Source organism: Natrix helvetica (assembly GCF_964273705.1).
Source record: "Natrix helvetica genome assembly, chromosome: 1".
Taxonomy (NCBI): domain Eukaryota; kingdom Metazoa; phylum Chordata; class Lepidosauria; order Squamata; family Natricidae; genus Natrix; species Natrix helvetica.
Genome location: NC_138548.1, coordinates 28,096,852 through 28,110,466, shown reverse-complemented (window position 1 = coordinate 28,110,466; position 13,615 = coordinate 28,096,852). Strand labels below are relative to the sequence as shown.

General features: G+C 42.5%; 1 protein-coding gene across 1 annotated transcript in view; it reads left to right on the top strand.

Annotated features, from left to right (window-relative positions):
• Positions 1-7,731: 7,731 nt before the first annotated feature.
• Positions 7,732-13,615, top strand: part of LOC309385586 (uncharacterized protein) — a gene marked incomplete at its 5' end in the record, with an annotated part of 43,134 nt that continues 37,250 nt past the window's right edge. The window contains one exon of the mRNA XM_081940149.1: positions 7,732-8,613. Coding sequence (XP_081796275.1) covers positions 7,732-8,613 — 882 coding nt within the window. The remainder of the gene's footprint in view (positions 8,614-13,615) is intronic.

Here is a 13,615-nt window from a genome sequence, read left to right as displayed (position 1 = left end):
GATAAGAGACAAGCCGGCATTTTCACTCAATGATTAAGGAAAAAGATATTTTTTTGTAATGTGGCATAGCAAATCTCCCCAGTTTGATGTGCTTCAAAAGTGCTGGATTTCTATTTCCATGAGCCTCAGGCAGCATGACTTTTGGCTGCACTGCCTTTGGCCACTGGCCAGAATTATTTAGGTAATTCTGGATCTGACTCATGACGTCTTGGAAAAACATTTATCCTCACCTCCCATGTCCAGAACTCATAGTTCTTACAGTTATTCTCAGTCTCCTTGCTTATGTCCACCTACTTCATCTGCTGTCTTTCTTTTGTTTTCTCAGCCTTGAAATGCATAATCCTTCTTCCTAGTTCATGTGCCCAAAGCATATGACTTTCTGCTTGCTGATCATGGGCTTAAATAGGTTACTTGATGAAGGGTTGGTCAGTTGGTTGGTCGGTCAGTCGGTCAAGAACCAAACTCCAAATCCATGATCTGAAAGTTGGAAATAATAATTCAAAGGATTCTATCCAGTGGTGAGATTCAAATTGTTTTACTATCTATTCTGTGGGCGTGGTTTGGTAGGCCTGGCCGTGGCAGGAAAAGGTTACCGCAAAATCCCCATTTCCTCCCAATCAGCTGGGACTCAGGAGGCAGAGAATAGATGGGGGCGGGGCCAGTCAGAGGTGGTATATACCGGTTCTCTGAACTACACAAAATTTCCACTACCGGTTCTCCAGAACTAGTCAGAACCTGCTGAATACCACCTCTGATTCTATCTTATTTCATCTCTCATTCCTTCTTAGCATCCTGCTTTCATACTCATATATATGTACTAGAAATACCATTGTTTTAACTATTCTGCTCTTTGTTCTCATTTTCCAATTAGGTGAAAAATGCATATGGCGGAACACACCAAAAAGACAAGGAAATAGAAAAAGTCACCTAAAAGAGACGGAAAGGGGGTCAGGTCACCAAGAAAAACCATGGGCAGATAACCCTATAGAAACCTTAGAGATGCAGTCAGGAAAGCAAAACCGCAGTGAGAGCTGTCATTTAGCTAAGGGTGCCAAGCATAACACAGACTTGTCCAAAAGTAATGAATAATTTCAATTTCAGTTTCAATTGATTGTTCACCATCTGTTACAAACAGGTCTCTTCATTCTCTCTGTCAACCCCCATCACCACTTGCCAAGACTGTCCTTGATTAATCTTCTTGTCATTAGCCACCCAGAGTCACTTGTTTCAGGTGGGCAGCCCTATAAATAGAATAAATAAAGACCAAAAATATTTTTTGAAATAATAATAAAGTATCTTCAAAAGAAAAAGAATCAGCATGTCAGTATGTCAGTTACTTTATTCTCATCAAGCTTGCTCCCAAACCTTCCACCAGGAAAGGGAGGGGACGTTTAAGGGGAAATTTCCCTCTTTATAAAAATTCATTTTATCTATGAATTTATCAGCAACTTTATTTGGCATATACAATACAATACAATACAATAGTAGAATTGGAAGGGACCTTGGAGGTCTTCTAGTCCAACCCCCTGCCTAGGCAGGAAACCCTATACCGTTCCAGACAAATGGCTATCCAACATCTTCTTAAAGACTTCCAGTGTTGGGGCATTCACAACTTCTGGAGGCACGCTGTTCCACTGATTTAATTGTTCTGTCAGGAAGTTTCTCCTCAGTTCTAAGTTGCTTCTCTCCTTGATTAGTTTCCATCCATTGCTTCTTGTTCTACCGTCAGGTGCCTTGGAGAATAGTTTGACTCCCTCTTCTTTGTGGCAACCCCTGAGATATTAGAACATTGCTATCATGTCTCCCCTAGTCCTTCTTTCTCTTAAGCTAGACATACCTAGTTCCTGCAACCGTTCTTCATATGTTTTAGTCTCCAGTCCCCTAATCATCTTTGTTGCTCTTCTCTGCACTCTTTCTAGAGTCTCCACATCTTTTTTACATCGTGGCGACCAAAACTGAATGCAGTATTCCATATAAATGCCGTAAGTGCAGGCATTACAATAACAATTCTGATCATAATATCGGAAAATACTATTTATTTATTTAACCAATGGCCATTATTTAACTGATTTTAACAATTATACTTAGTGTAATATTCCTTAGTATTCTGACCTGGATGTCCACACCCACTTCTGGTAGTACAACAGAAACATAACCTTGAAATTCAAGAACTACTGAAAGAAAATAAATGGCAATTCAGTCCTGGAAAAGGGGAAGGGATGGGAAAGAAACTAGAAATAACCCTACCTTGATTCTGCTTGGCATCGATAGGGTACAGGCTTGTTTGGGCAAGTGTTTAAGGTATCTTTATTATACCCTGCAAGAATAAAAGTGCATTCCCAAATTCCTTGCTCTGCCTGTGTCCTGATTTGACCTACCTCAAGGCCTGACACTTCCTTTCTTCTTCCCCTCTCTTCCTCTTCACCAAACGTTTTTCATAAGACTTCCGTTTTTTGAATCGCACATAGGTGCATTAATAAAATTAAACAGCACTAAACTACTGAATTCAAGGGAGATGAATCCCCAATGCCCAACAAGAGATGAGCTGAGAGTTAACCATTGGCTTCTCATGCAACACATCACATGCAACAGAGCTTCAAAGACCAGTAGACATTAAGCCAACTCTTCCTTCTCCCCTGCAAACGGTAATATGCCTTAGCCTAGAGTTTCATGGGGAAGTTCTCACTGTCTTCCAAGCTCCCTCTGAGTTAGACCACCAATCTTCTCTGCTTGACCATCTCATCAGGATTCTCCCTCCATCATATGCATTGGGTGTACAGCAGTGGTGAAATTCATTTTTTTTACTACCCGTTCTGTGGGCGTGGCTTGTGGGCATGGTATGGCTTGGTGGGTGTGGCAGGGGAAGGATACTGCAAAATCTCATTCCCACCCCACTCTGGGGCCAGCCAGAGGTGGCATTTGCTGGTTCTCCAAACTACTGAAAATTTTTGCTACCGGTTCTCCGAACTACTCATAATTTCCGCTACCAGTTCTCCAGAACCTGCTGGATTTCACCCCTGGTGTAGAGCCCCACATAGCTAGCAAGACCAAGGAAGCAACAAGTCACAATTTCAGTAAATACTTAAATGCTAGTCTGGGATAAATACCGAATCTTGGAAACACTGCAGAATAGAAATTTCCCAACCTCAGATATAGTGAGATAAGTTGAGTCTCTTTAAGGCATTTTTTTCCCTGATCCCTCACCACTTGGGCCAAATTGCCTTCTCTGAGATCATCTTTTGACTGACTCATCCCCAATTCTCCCACAGACTCTCAAATCAGCTGACTTTCTTTTTTGATATAATTTTTTTAATTTTATTTTTATATAAACAATCCATTTTCCATTAGCCAGTGTGTCGTCTGGGTACAAATATTTTGTGCTAACATTAAAATATACAATCTTATTCATTATTTAATCTCATCTTGGCTTAATTTTCAATACCTTAAGTATCTAATATTATAACAATCCCATTGTGATTTATTTAACTCTATTAATTATGTTAACAATTAATACATTTTCTATACTTTAGATAACTTCTTTTACTATCAATTTTTATGTCTATTCTCTAACCACTGGTGAAAAGACTCCCAAATTGTATAATAATTGGTTTGTTCTTTCTCTTTGATAGCCAGTGTCTTATCTGTTCATTTCTGCACATTCTAATATTTTCCTAATCACATTCTCCTCTGTAGGGATCTCTTCACTTTTCCAATTTTGTGCAAATACAATCCTAGCTGCTGTTATCACATGAATAATCAAATATACATTTTCTTTACTATAATTTTCTGGTAAAATCCCCAACAAAAATATTTCAGATTTTAAGTCAGTATGTTGGAAACTCTGCAGAATAGAAATGTCCCAGTCTCAGATATAGTGAATTATGTTGAGGTCTCTTTAAGGCATTTTTTTTCCCTGATCCCTCACCACTTGGGCCAAATTGCCTTCTCTGAGATCATCTTTTGACTGACTCATCCCCAATTCTCCCACAGACTCTCAATTCAGGTGACTTTCTGGACATTTGAAAATTCCAACTTCTCCATATTGGCCAAGCAACCAACCAACCAACCAACCAATGTTCTAGAATTCTTCACCCAAAGCTGGGTGTTTCTCTTGTTTATGAGATACATTTTAGTAAAGGGGGCATCTCAGTCTGTTGGTTCCAAACATCCTTCTTTTCTTTTTTCTCTCTTCCCGCTTCTATCTACCCATCCTTGAAGTTGTGGGTGGGGGGAGTCAGTCTGTTTATGTTTCTGAACTTGCTCTCTGCATCCTCCCCAAAGCAGCTCCTTTCCCTTCCATTCTGTCCTTCTACAGTATATCATCTTTAATAAGGTGACCAACCGTCCTCCTTTAGGGAGGACAGTCCTTCTTTTGTAAGTTCTGTCCTCCCTCGTAAAGTGTCCTCCTACATGTCCTCCTTTTCGATGCTAGACATTAAACAAATGCTAGACATTAAAATAGACAACAATTGTCTCTTTGAAGAAATTAGAAGACTGAACGTATATTTAAATTCTGAAAAAATAATACAATGGGAAAATCAACATGTTGAAATTGATAAAAGATGGGTGGATATTTTCAGCAATTTCAAAAATGAACATATTCCATGTGAACATTTATTTATACTTGTTCAATTTACGTTGTGCTGCCCTGGAACTAATGCAGCAGTTGAAAGACTTTTTTTCAATTGCCAATGATTTTTCGACAAGTGAGAAATTGAGATTGAATGTTGATACTCTAGTTGCAGCACTTGCCGTAAAATTCAATATGAAGGATATTTCTTGTTCAGATATTTCCAATATATTGTTAGAAGATGATACATTGACAAAAAGTATTAATTCAATGGAAAAGTACTCATTTAAATAATTAACAGGCATGTAAGCATAATTACAATATAAAATGTTGCAAATGTTTTAATTATGCATATATCATATTTTAGTGTATTATTGTTGCAATGAATAAAATATTTCTTTTATTTACGATATATTTTTTCCAATTTATTTGTCCTCCTTTTCATTGTAAAAAAGTTGGTCACCTTATCTTTAAGACCTAGCTAAATCGAATCCTGACCCCAGCAGATCTCACAGATTTGACAATCCGGTTCTTAGTGTTTATCTCCCCTGTCATTTATTAATTTATTGGTTCCATTTATTTGGCAACGTGACTTGAGGCAGCTAAATAATAAACAATTAAAGAAAACATATTGCTCCCAGAGCTTCTCACACACCTACTGACCAACCCTTTTAAAATAGGTGACTTTAACATCAGGTCTCAATGACTGAGAAGAACCAGATCTTTCAAAACCCTTGCAAAAGACCAGCAGAGTCAGAGAGTTCTCCAGATTGCAGAATATATGCTGTTGCAGAGGACAGAGAAGAGAGAAGGTACTTCTCCCACTTCTCCTGGGTCTTTACAGTTTAGCTATTTATCTTATCAACTTAAATATTTTGTGCCTTGCACCAACTTTATTGAAACCACTGAATTACACCTGTGCATCTCAAACTTCAGTGTTTTGACTTCTGGGAAATATGGGAGTCGAATTCTAACATGTCTGGTAATGATCAAGTTGGATAAGGGTGATTTTTGACTACCAGCTTATCAGATGTTAAGAAAAAGTAAATCCCAACAAGATTCCACCCTCCAGTTTGGAATTATCTTAACTAGGCGAGACTTAAGGGAAAGGGAAAGGTTCCTTTCACACATATGTGCTAGTCATTCCCGACTCTAGGGGGTGGTGCTCATCTCATCTGAAGAGCCAGCGCTGTTCAAAGACGTCTCCGTGGTCATGTGGCCAGCATGCCACAGAATGCTGTTACCTTCCCACCAAAGGTTCTTCCTATTTTTGTACTTAGATTTTTACATGCTTTCAAACTGCTAGGTTGACAGAAGCTGGGACAAGTAACGGGAGTTCATACCATTAGGCAACACTAGGGATTCGAACTGCCAAACTGCCGACCTTTCTGATCAACAAGCTCAGCGTCTTAGCCACTGAGCCACAGTGTCCCATCAGGCGAGACCTACTGAATTCTTTATCAGTGTAAAAGGTGCACCCTTAGCACTACAACCTATTATAATCCAACAATGTGTTGTAATATCCTTAGAAATAATACTTTTTTAATCAGAAAAAATCAGAAAACAAATCCGGTCTTTTGGCTATGTAACTCTACTACTACACTTATAATACAATACATTCTGTTTCTCGGTAATTGCCTTTTCTCTACTCTGTCATAGAATCTATTTCTTTTCTTTTTCTGTGTTAAAAGAAAATAATTTGAAAAGGGAAGAAGGAGAGCAAAGGTACACAATTGTGTATTTTTTTCCTTCATTCTATTACCCACAATCGCTTCCAGCATATGACATTTTGTTAATGAAAAAGTCAACTGTAAGAACAATTTGGATGATCCACTAGCTAGGTTCAGATTTTCTTGCACTTCAAGGAACACAAAAACCTGCAGAATCCTGATCTCTTTCAGAATTGAGATGGCTCCAAAACTCCATCACTACTTAAATCCTTAATCTTGGTTTCTCATCTAAGTTTCTAGAGGTGCTGTAGAAACAAAAGCAGTTGACAATGTTGAAGATAAATGTTATTGTCTTGCCTGTCACCAAGGAAAGAGGACACTCCTATATTCCAGCAAGAGCCTCTCCAGAAATCATGGGAGAAACCAGCATTCCTTCCAACGTCTTACATGCTATGGGTTGTCCTTTAAAAGAAGAGGTGGAAATATATCCTCCTCACATTGGTCAAAGTGGATAATTGGGGTTCTGCCATGTCTATGGGTTTCCTGGAAGCAACTAGTTGCTCAAACTTAGTTATGTATCTAGTGACCTATTTCCTAATCCCTATAAGCTCTACGTAATTAAGTTTCAGGTATAGGTATGGAGGAGATCTGTACTCTCAGATGACTGTCAAGAAGTGTGTAAACTAAATGGCTATTTGACCTGCTCATCTTCTCCTCTGGGTGAACAGGTCCCAGAAATAGCTCCATTGGGCAGGGCAAGAGCACCTTGTTCTATTTGTCCTTTGTTGTCCATCAGCACTGGTTGACAAAATGGGCAAGGGCCATAGAAGAGTGATGAGAACATAGCTGGAGGAACACCAATCCCTTTTCAACCCTCACTACTGCTCTGGTGGCACTGTTAGCATCTGCCTTGGGAAGCCAACAAAACTCACCACTCTGGTCTCCACTGAGGTTGAGATGACATGGACCTCTGCCTACTACCACGTTTGGTGGTGAAGCCTAGCTCAAACGCCTCACTCATTTCAGAGGTTGGCAAAAGTCTGCCTGCAGACTCTAAGCGATCGCTTTTACCAACTTGAGAGCAGGAGAAGTCAAGGTTTCTTGGTCAGAAGATTAATCTACCAGACAACTTTCGCCTGCTCTCGGCTTCCCCGTCTTTTCTCTCTCTCGCTTGCCACCCCTCCTCTTCCTCAAGAAGGGCAGGGCTCTTTCGCCGGTCTCCGTGGGAACAAACGGCTCCCCCCCCCCCACGCCCCGTCGCATTATAGACTGGCTTTTTTCTGCTAGCCAACGCCTGTCTTGCCCCACCTCCCTGCCCTCCTTCCTTCCCATTCTCGCCCCGTCTGGCGGCATCGAGCATCTCCTCTTCTTCTTTCCCCCTCCGTTTCTTTCCCTTCCCTTCATAAGTGGGGCTCTATCCGTGGTCCCCATTCCCCCCTCCCTACGCGCACCGTCGCCACTTGCGCGCCCAGCCCAGGCCGGATATTCTCCATGGCCGCAGGCAACTATCGGTGCAACCGGACCCTGAGGCTCGAACCAGGTCAGTCGGTGCTTCCCGGGTCGCTACTCTTTGCGGCGGGGCTGCTGGGCAACGTGTTGGCTTTGGGGCTGCTGTGGCAGCACCACCTGAAGGCGAAGCTGCAGCGCGGCCAGGGGCGCCCGCGGGCGTCCGCCTTCTACCTGCTGGTGAGCACCCTGGCAGCCACCGACCTCCTGGGCAAGTGTTCGCTGAGCCCGATCGTGCTGGCCGCCTACGCGCACAACCGCAGCCTCGTCGACCTGTGGCCGCCCTCCGCAGCCAGCGAAGCCAACCCGAGCCAGCCCGGGGAGGAAGCGATCCGCTCCCCCGGCAATCTGTGCCAGCTCTTCGCTTTCCTCATGGCTTTCTTCGGCTTGGCGTCCACCGTGCTGCTGCTGGCCATGGCCCTGGAGTGCTGGCTCTCGCTCGGCCAGCCTTACTTCTACGAACGCCACACCAGCCGGCGTTGGGGCGGGCTGCTCACCGGGGCGGCGGCCGTCCTCTGCGCTCTCTTCTGCGCCCTGCCGCTCCTGGGCTTCGGCAGCAACGTCCAGTACTGTCCGGGCACGTGGTGCTTCATTCGCATGGCCGGCGTTGGACGGCTCTATTCCGTGCTCTACGCTACCCTGCTGGGCTTGCTGGTGCTGGCCGTCGGCCTGTGTAATCTGGGCAGCATGAGGAGCCTCTACGGGATGGCGCGCCGCCAGCCACCGCGCAGGACCCACCTGCTCGACCTGCGGGGCGCAGCCGCGCCTTCCACGCTCCCTTCCTCCAGGCGCACCGAGGAGCTGGGCCAGTTGGTCCTGCTGGCGCTCATGACCGCCCTTTTCACCATCTGCTCCCTGCCGCTGATCGTAAGTAGCTCTTTGGAGGAGGAGGGAGAGAGCTAATGGGAGAGGGAGGACGAGAAGGAGAACTGTTCCCGGTTCGGGTTCGGCCCTCTCTGCGCGCGGCGTGATGCGCCCACCGAACGCCTGATGGGTGCCGCCGATGCCTTTCTTCTCCCCCCACCCCCATACAGTTTAACTACTCGGGGAGGGGGAATACGAAGGAAGAGGAAAGGGCTCAGAGAGAGAAAAAGGGAGCGCCCACTTTGCTTTCGGACTTTCTTGTTGGATCTCGACCTTTCCACGCGGGGCTGGGAAAGTGCCTGAAATCTTGGAGATCTGTTAGCGGTCTGCGCCAATAGCGCAGTAGTAGATGAACCTGAATCTGCAGGGGAAGGGAAGGGGGCAGTGACGCCCCTTACCGTTTTGTAGGGATGGGGGGGGGGGGGGATTGGGCTGCTTCTGGACAGCTGGCTGGGTTTTATTTCCCTACCTCGACGGACAAGCTCTGCTTTCGAGTCGGGATGTATTTTCCGCGAAGTTGGACGAATTATTTTTGACCACTGGAGGCAGAGTATCCCACACGCTACAATTGCACTTCTCCAGAAGTAAAAAACGCAGCGTTTTCCCCCAAACACAACATCAACTGCTTGGGACAGCGTAGCTACTTAATATTACTGTGTAAAGCTATGTTTCCCCTGTGCAAGTCAGTGAATTGATCAGCTCTAATCTTGTCTTATCTTGTCTGAATCATTTGCCCAATTTCTTTTCCTTCCTCTGAAATCTCACTGAAATGCAATAATCAGAATTAACAAAAAAGAAAGAAAGAGAAAGAAAGAAAGAAAGAAAGAAAGAAAGAAAGAAGAAAGAAAGAAAGAAAGAAAGAAAGAAAGAAAGAAAGAAAGAAAGAAAGAAAGAAAGAAAGTCCACATCATACAGGATGGTGAAGAGCAGAGCAATAGCAACAGGATGGAGTCATATTTTGGAAAGGACAAGAAGTTAGCTCCTTTTTCTCAGAGGCAGAATTTTGAATATTAAGTGCCCTTTTTTCCCCTTTAACATGGAGGTGGTAGAAAGTAGATCACTCTGTTTCATCTTCCTTGTAAAAGGGAGAGAAAAGGCCCACTTCCTTTCTTTTTAGAAGAGTTTGGCTTTTGTTTCATCCATAGGTTTAACCACAGGGAGAAGTTATTGGAGAAATTTCTGTGGTTGTTTTTACCCACCTCAGAAGGATGGAAGGTTGAGTCAACCTTCAGCCGGTGGGACTTGAACTGCCAAACTGCTGGCAGCTGGTGATCAGCAGAAGTAGCCTGCTATACTGATATACCTACAGTCCATTTCTAATTCCACATGCTTCTAGATTTTATGGTGATTTTAAAAATTATATGCCTAATCTAGGCATTTATATTGCAATCCAATAAAGTGGAATGGAGTAATGTTACAATGTAGATTTGAACTTATAAACTGCATTTACAGTAGATTCCAATGTTATGACTTGATCAGAAACTTTTTCTGAATGTTATTAAATACATAACTTATATCAACCATCATATAGAATCATTCTGTATTGTTTTAAACGGTTTATGTTTTTATGATGTATGCCACCCAAAGTCACTGGTTGTGATGAGCAACTATAGAAAATAATCACTAAAACCTAATATATAACTTATATTCAGAGTGAAACATTAAATTTAGGATTCAGATTTTTAACCTGCAGCTGAATTGCAAATCTGCACAAATTCAAGCTCCTGAGCACAATTCCCAATCCAATTATTTTCACTTCTAGGAAGGTTTCTCATTCTGAAGAGGTGAAGATTTTTATTCTCGGGAGCAGAGAATTACTGATTTAAAATACTTTTAAGTGTTTTTTTCTTAGCAAGTCTGAATTGCTGCTCATGACCGAGAGACCTATTCGTGATGGGTGCATGCATCTTCACTCATATTGAATCCTCTAAGATTTAGTGTGATTTAAGTTGCCAAATATCCAAACTATGCATTTTTTAAGCACCAGTAATGATAGAACTGTTCATCTGCATGCAGCCTGCTGTGTCTCTAAAAGTCAACAGTTATGAATTGATTAATTCCTGGAATTAGTCTGTCGAGTAAGAATTATGAGTGATTGTGTATTTAAAGACTTGTTTTGGCTACTTATACATGCACGAAAACAGTTTAGAAATGCTTTGCATACCTTAATCAATCATGCCTAAAGAATAACCAATTTTTTTTAAAATCTGAGGCAGGACAGATATTATCAGATTACTTGTCCAGATAGTTGCCAGGAGTCAATACTGACTCAAAGGCTCAAAAGTAAAATGACCCAACAGAGGGACCAGTGGAGGAGGGGCAGAGGGGGCTGCAGTAACATCATGGGGTAGCCCAGGAAGTGGAGCTGACGATGGAGGTGGATGAAGAGCGCAGCTGAAGAGGAGCAGCACTGTCAATCCCTGGGCCAATCACTTTCCTGGCCATAGCCAGAATAACAGAGTTGGAAGGGGCCTTGGAGGCCTTCTAGTCCAACTCCCTGCTGAAGCAGGAAAACCTTTACCATTGCAGACAAATGGTTGTCCAATCTCTTCTTAAAAACCTGCAGTCTTTGAGCATCCAAAATTTCTGAAGGCAAGCTGTTTTCACTGATTAGTTGTTCTAACTGTCAGGAAATTTCTCCTTGGGCCTAGGTTGCTTCTCTCCTTGGTTAGTTTCCACCCATTGCTTTTTATCCAGCCTTCAGGTGCTATGGAGAGTAGGTTGATCCCCTTTTCTTTGTGGCAACCCCTTAAACATTGGAACGAGCCAGCACTTTGGATGCGAGGCCGGTGGTGAGAGCAGGAACACAACAAGCCTTCTTCCTGTAATGCATAAAAAAACCTTTGGGGAAATTGTTTTCTGGCTATGTATTTGCTTCCTCTTTCAAGGATGAGAGAACACATTAACAAGACTGTGAGACCAATTGACCTTTAGAGGCGTAGTGCCTCTTAACAGGCAGATTCCATGAAATTGTTCCAGCTGAGCCTTTCTTTCGAGATTTTATTTATTTCATACAATCCCCTTACTGAATCTCCTTGGAGTGATTCAATAAATTAGTTACATCTTGGGCAAAAAAGCAATGGTCTATTGTCTTTTCCACTATGAACCTACCCCAAAAAAATCACTGGAAAATCCATTGGATTTGGTGGGGGAGTGCAGAACAAATGAAATGACAAAAGCAAGAATTGCGGTGATAATACATCTGGGTACTTAACAATATAACAGCCACCATCCAAGCAATTACTGCACGGTTACTGTCCTATCCAGCCACTCAACACAAGGAGATTAATTTATTGTGAAGGGATGCTGATTCTGAATTCATTTATTGATTTAGTTATTCATTCAATTTCTATGGCTGCCCATTTCAGTCTCAATGCCAAACCGATCATTTTGAAGTATAAGGGGTGGTCGTCGCTTAGCGTGTTGCATTGACTCATTCAATTGTAGCTAATTCAATAAACCATGGTTAAAACAATCACAGCTTAGAATAGCATGTCAACCAGTGTTTTCCTTGCCTTTGCTTTGATTGGCAGTCACAACACGTCAGGAAAAGGGATCTTTTCCAGCTAAGGAAATCATGACTGCAAAGGCCAGTGACTTAAACTAATGATCTTTAATACATCTGCCAAATGTTACCTATGAAGCCTAGAATTTCTTTGTAGCAATCAACCAGGTGTGACAACATTCATCTGAAGCCAATAGTTCTTTCAAGCCACAGGAAGGCAACATTAACAGCCATTGAGACAGCAATCATGTCACCCCACTGTCATTTCTTTTCCCATTTTGGGGGTGCATCATTTGAGACCTTGGGGCTGCAGGCTAATTCACTGCTCACTCCAGCAGTTCAAATCTCATCAGGCTTAAGGTTGACTCAGCCTTCCATCCTTTTGAGGTGGGTAAAATGAGGACCCAGATTGTTGGGGGCAATACGCTGACTCTGTAAACCACTTAGAGAGGGCTGTAAAGAACTTGTGAAGTGGTATATAAGTCTAAGTGCTATTGCTATTGCATGCAACTACTACCCCCCCCCCCAACAGCCCAAATCTACATGTGAGTACCCAGACCACTCCCAAGTATCACAGCAAATCATAACTTTGTCATATTAAGAATTGTAACTTTTCATGTGATAGGAGGGGAAATGATCAAATATAAAATAATCAAAATAGGAACAAGATTTGGTTAACTGAATTTTAATGGCATTCAAAATGAATCAAATTCTGTTTAAATTCTGTGCTGGTTGTTTGTCTTTTTGTAAATTTGGCCAGTGGCATGCCTCTCAAAAGTTAAGTATCTCGCTCAGACCAATACAAAATATTGTGTGCTCCTGTTCAGGTGCAACGTAAAGCCAATTCAGCATTAATCTGTGATCTTTTTAATGACCTTAGGGAGGCGCTCCTTTTGCAGTACTACTCTCTTTACTCAGAAAGATGGGTCTACTCTTGTTAAGGACAAAGGGCAGGACTTGAACTCAAGTCCTGGCCTTCTTTAATGATGTATCAGAATCTCAACCCTTTTGTAGCAGCAGAAATCAGTTAGAAAACAGAATAATAGAGTTGGAAGGGACCTTGGAGGGCTTCTAGCCCAACCCCATGCTTAGGAAGGAAACCCAATACCACTTTAGACAAATTGTTATCCAATCTCTTCTTTAAAACTCCCAAAGTTGGAGCATTCACAACTTCTGAAGGCAAGTTGTTCCACTGATTAATTGTTCTAATTGTCAGGAAATTTCTCCTTAGTTCTAAGTTGCTTCTCTCCTTGATTACTTTCCACCCATTGCTTCTTGTCCTGCCCTCAGGTGCCTTGGATAATAGTTTGACTCCCTCTTCTTTGTGGCAACCCCTGAGATATTGGAAGACTGCTATCATGTCTCCCCTAGTCCTTCTTTTCATTAAACTAGACATACCCAGTTCCTGCAACCGTTCTTCATATGTTTTAGCCTCCAGTCCCATAATCATCTTTGTTGCTCTTCTCTGCACTTTCTAGAGCCTCCGTATCTTTTTTTACA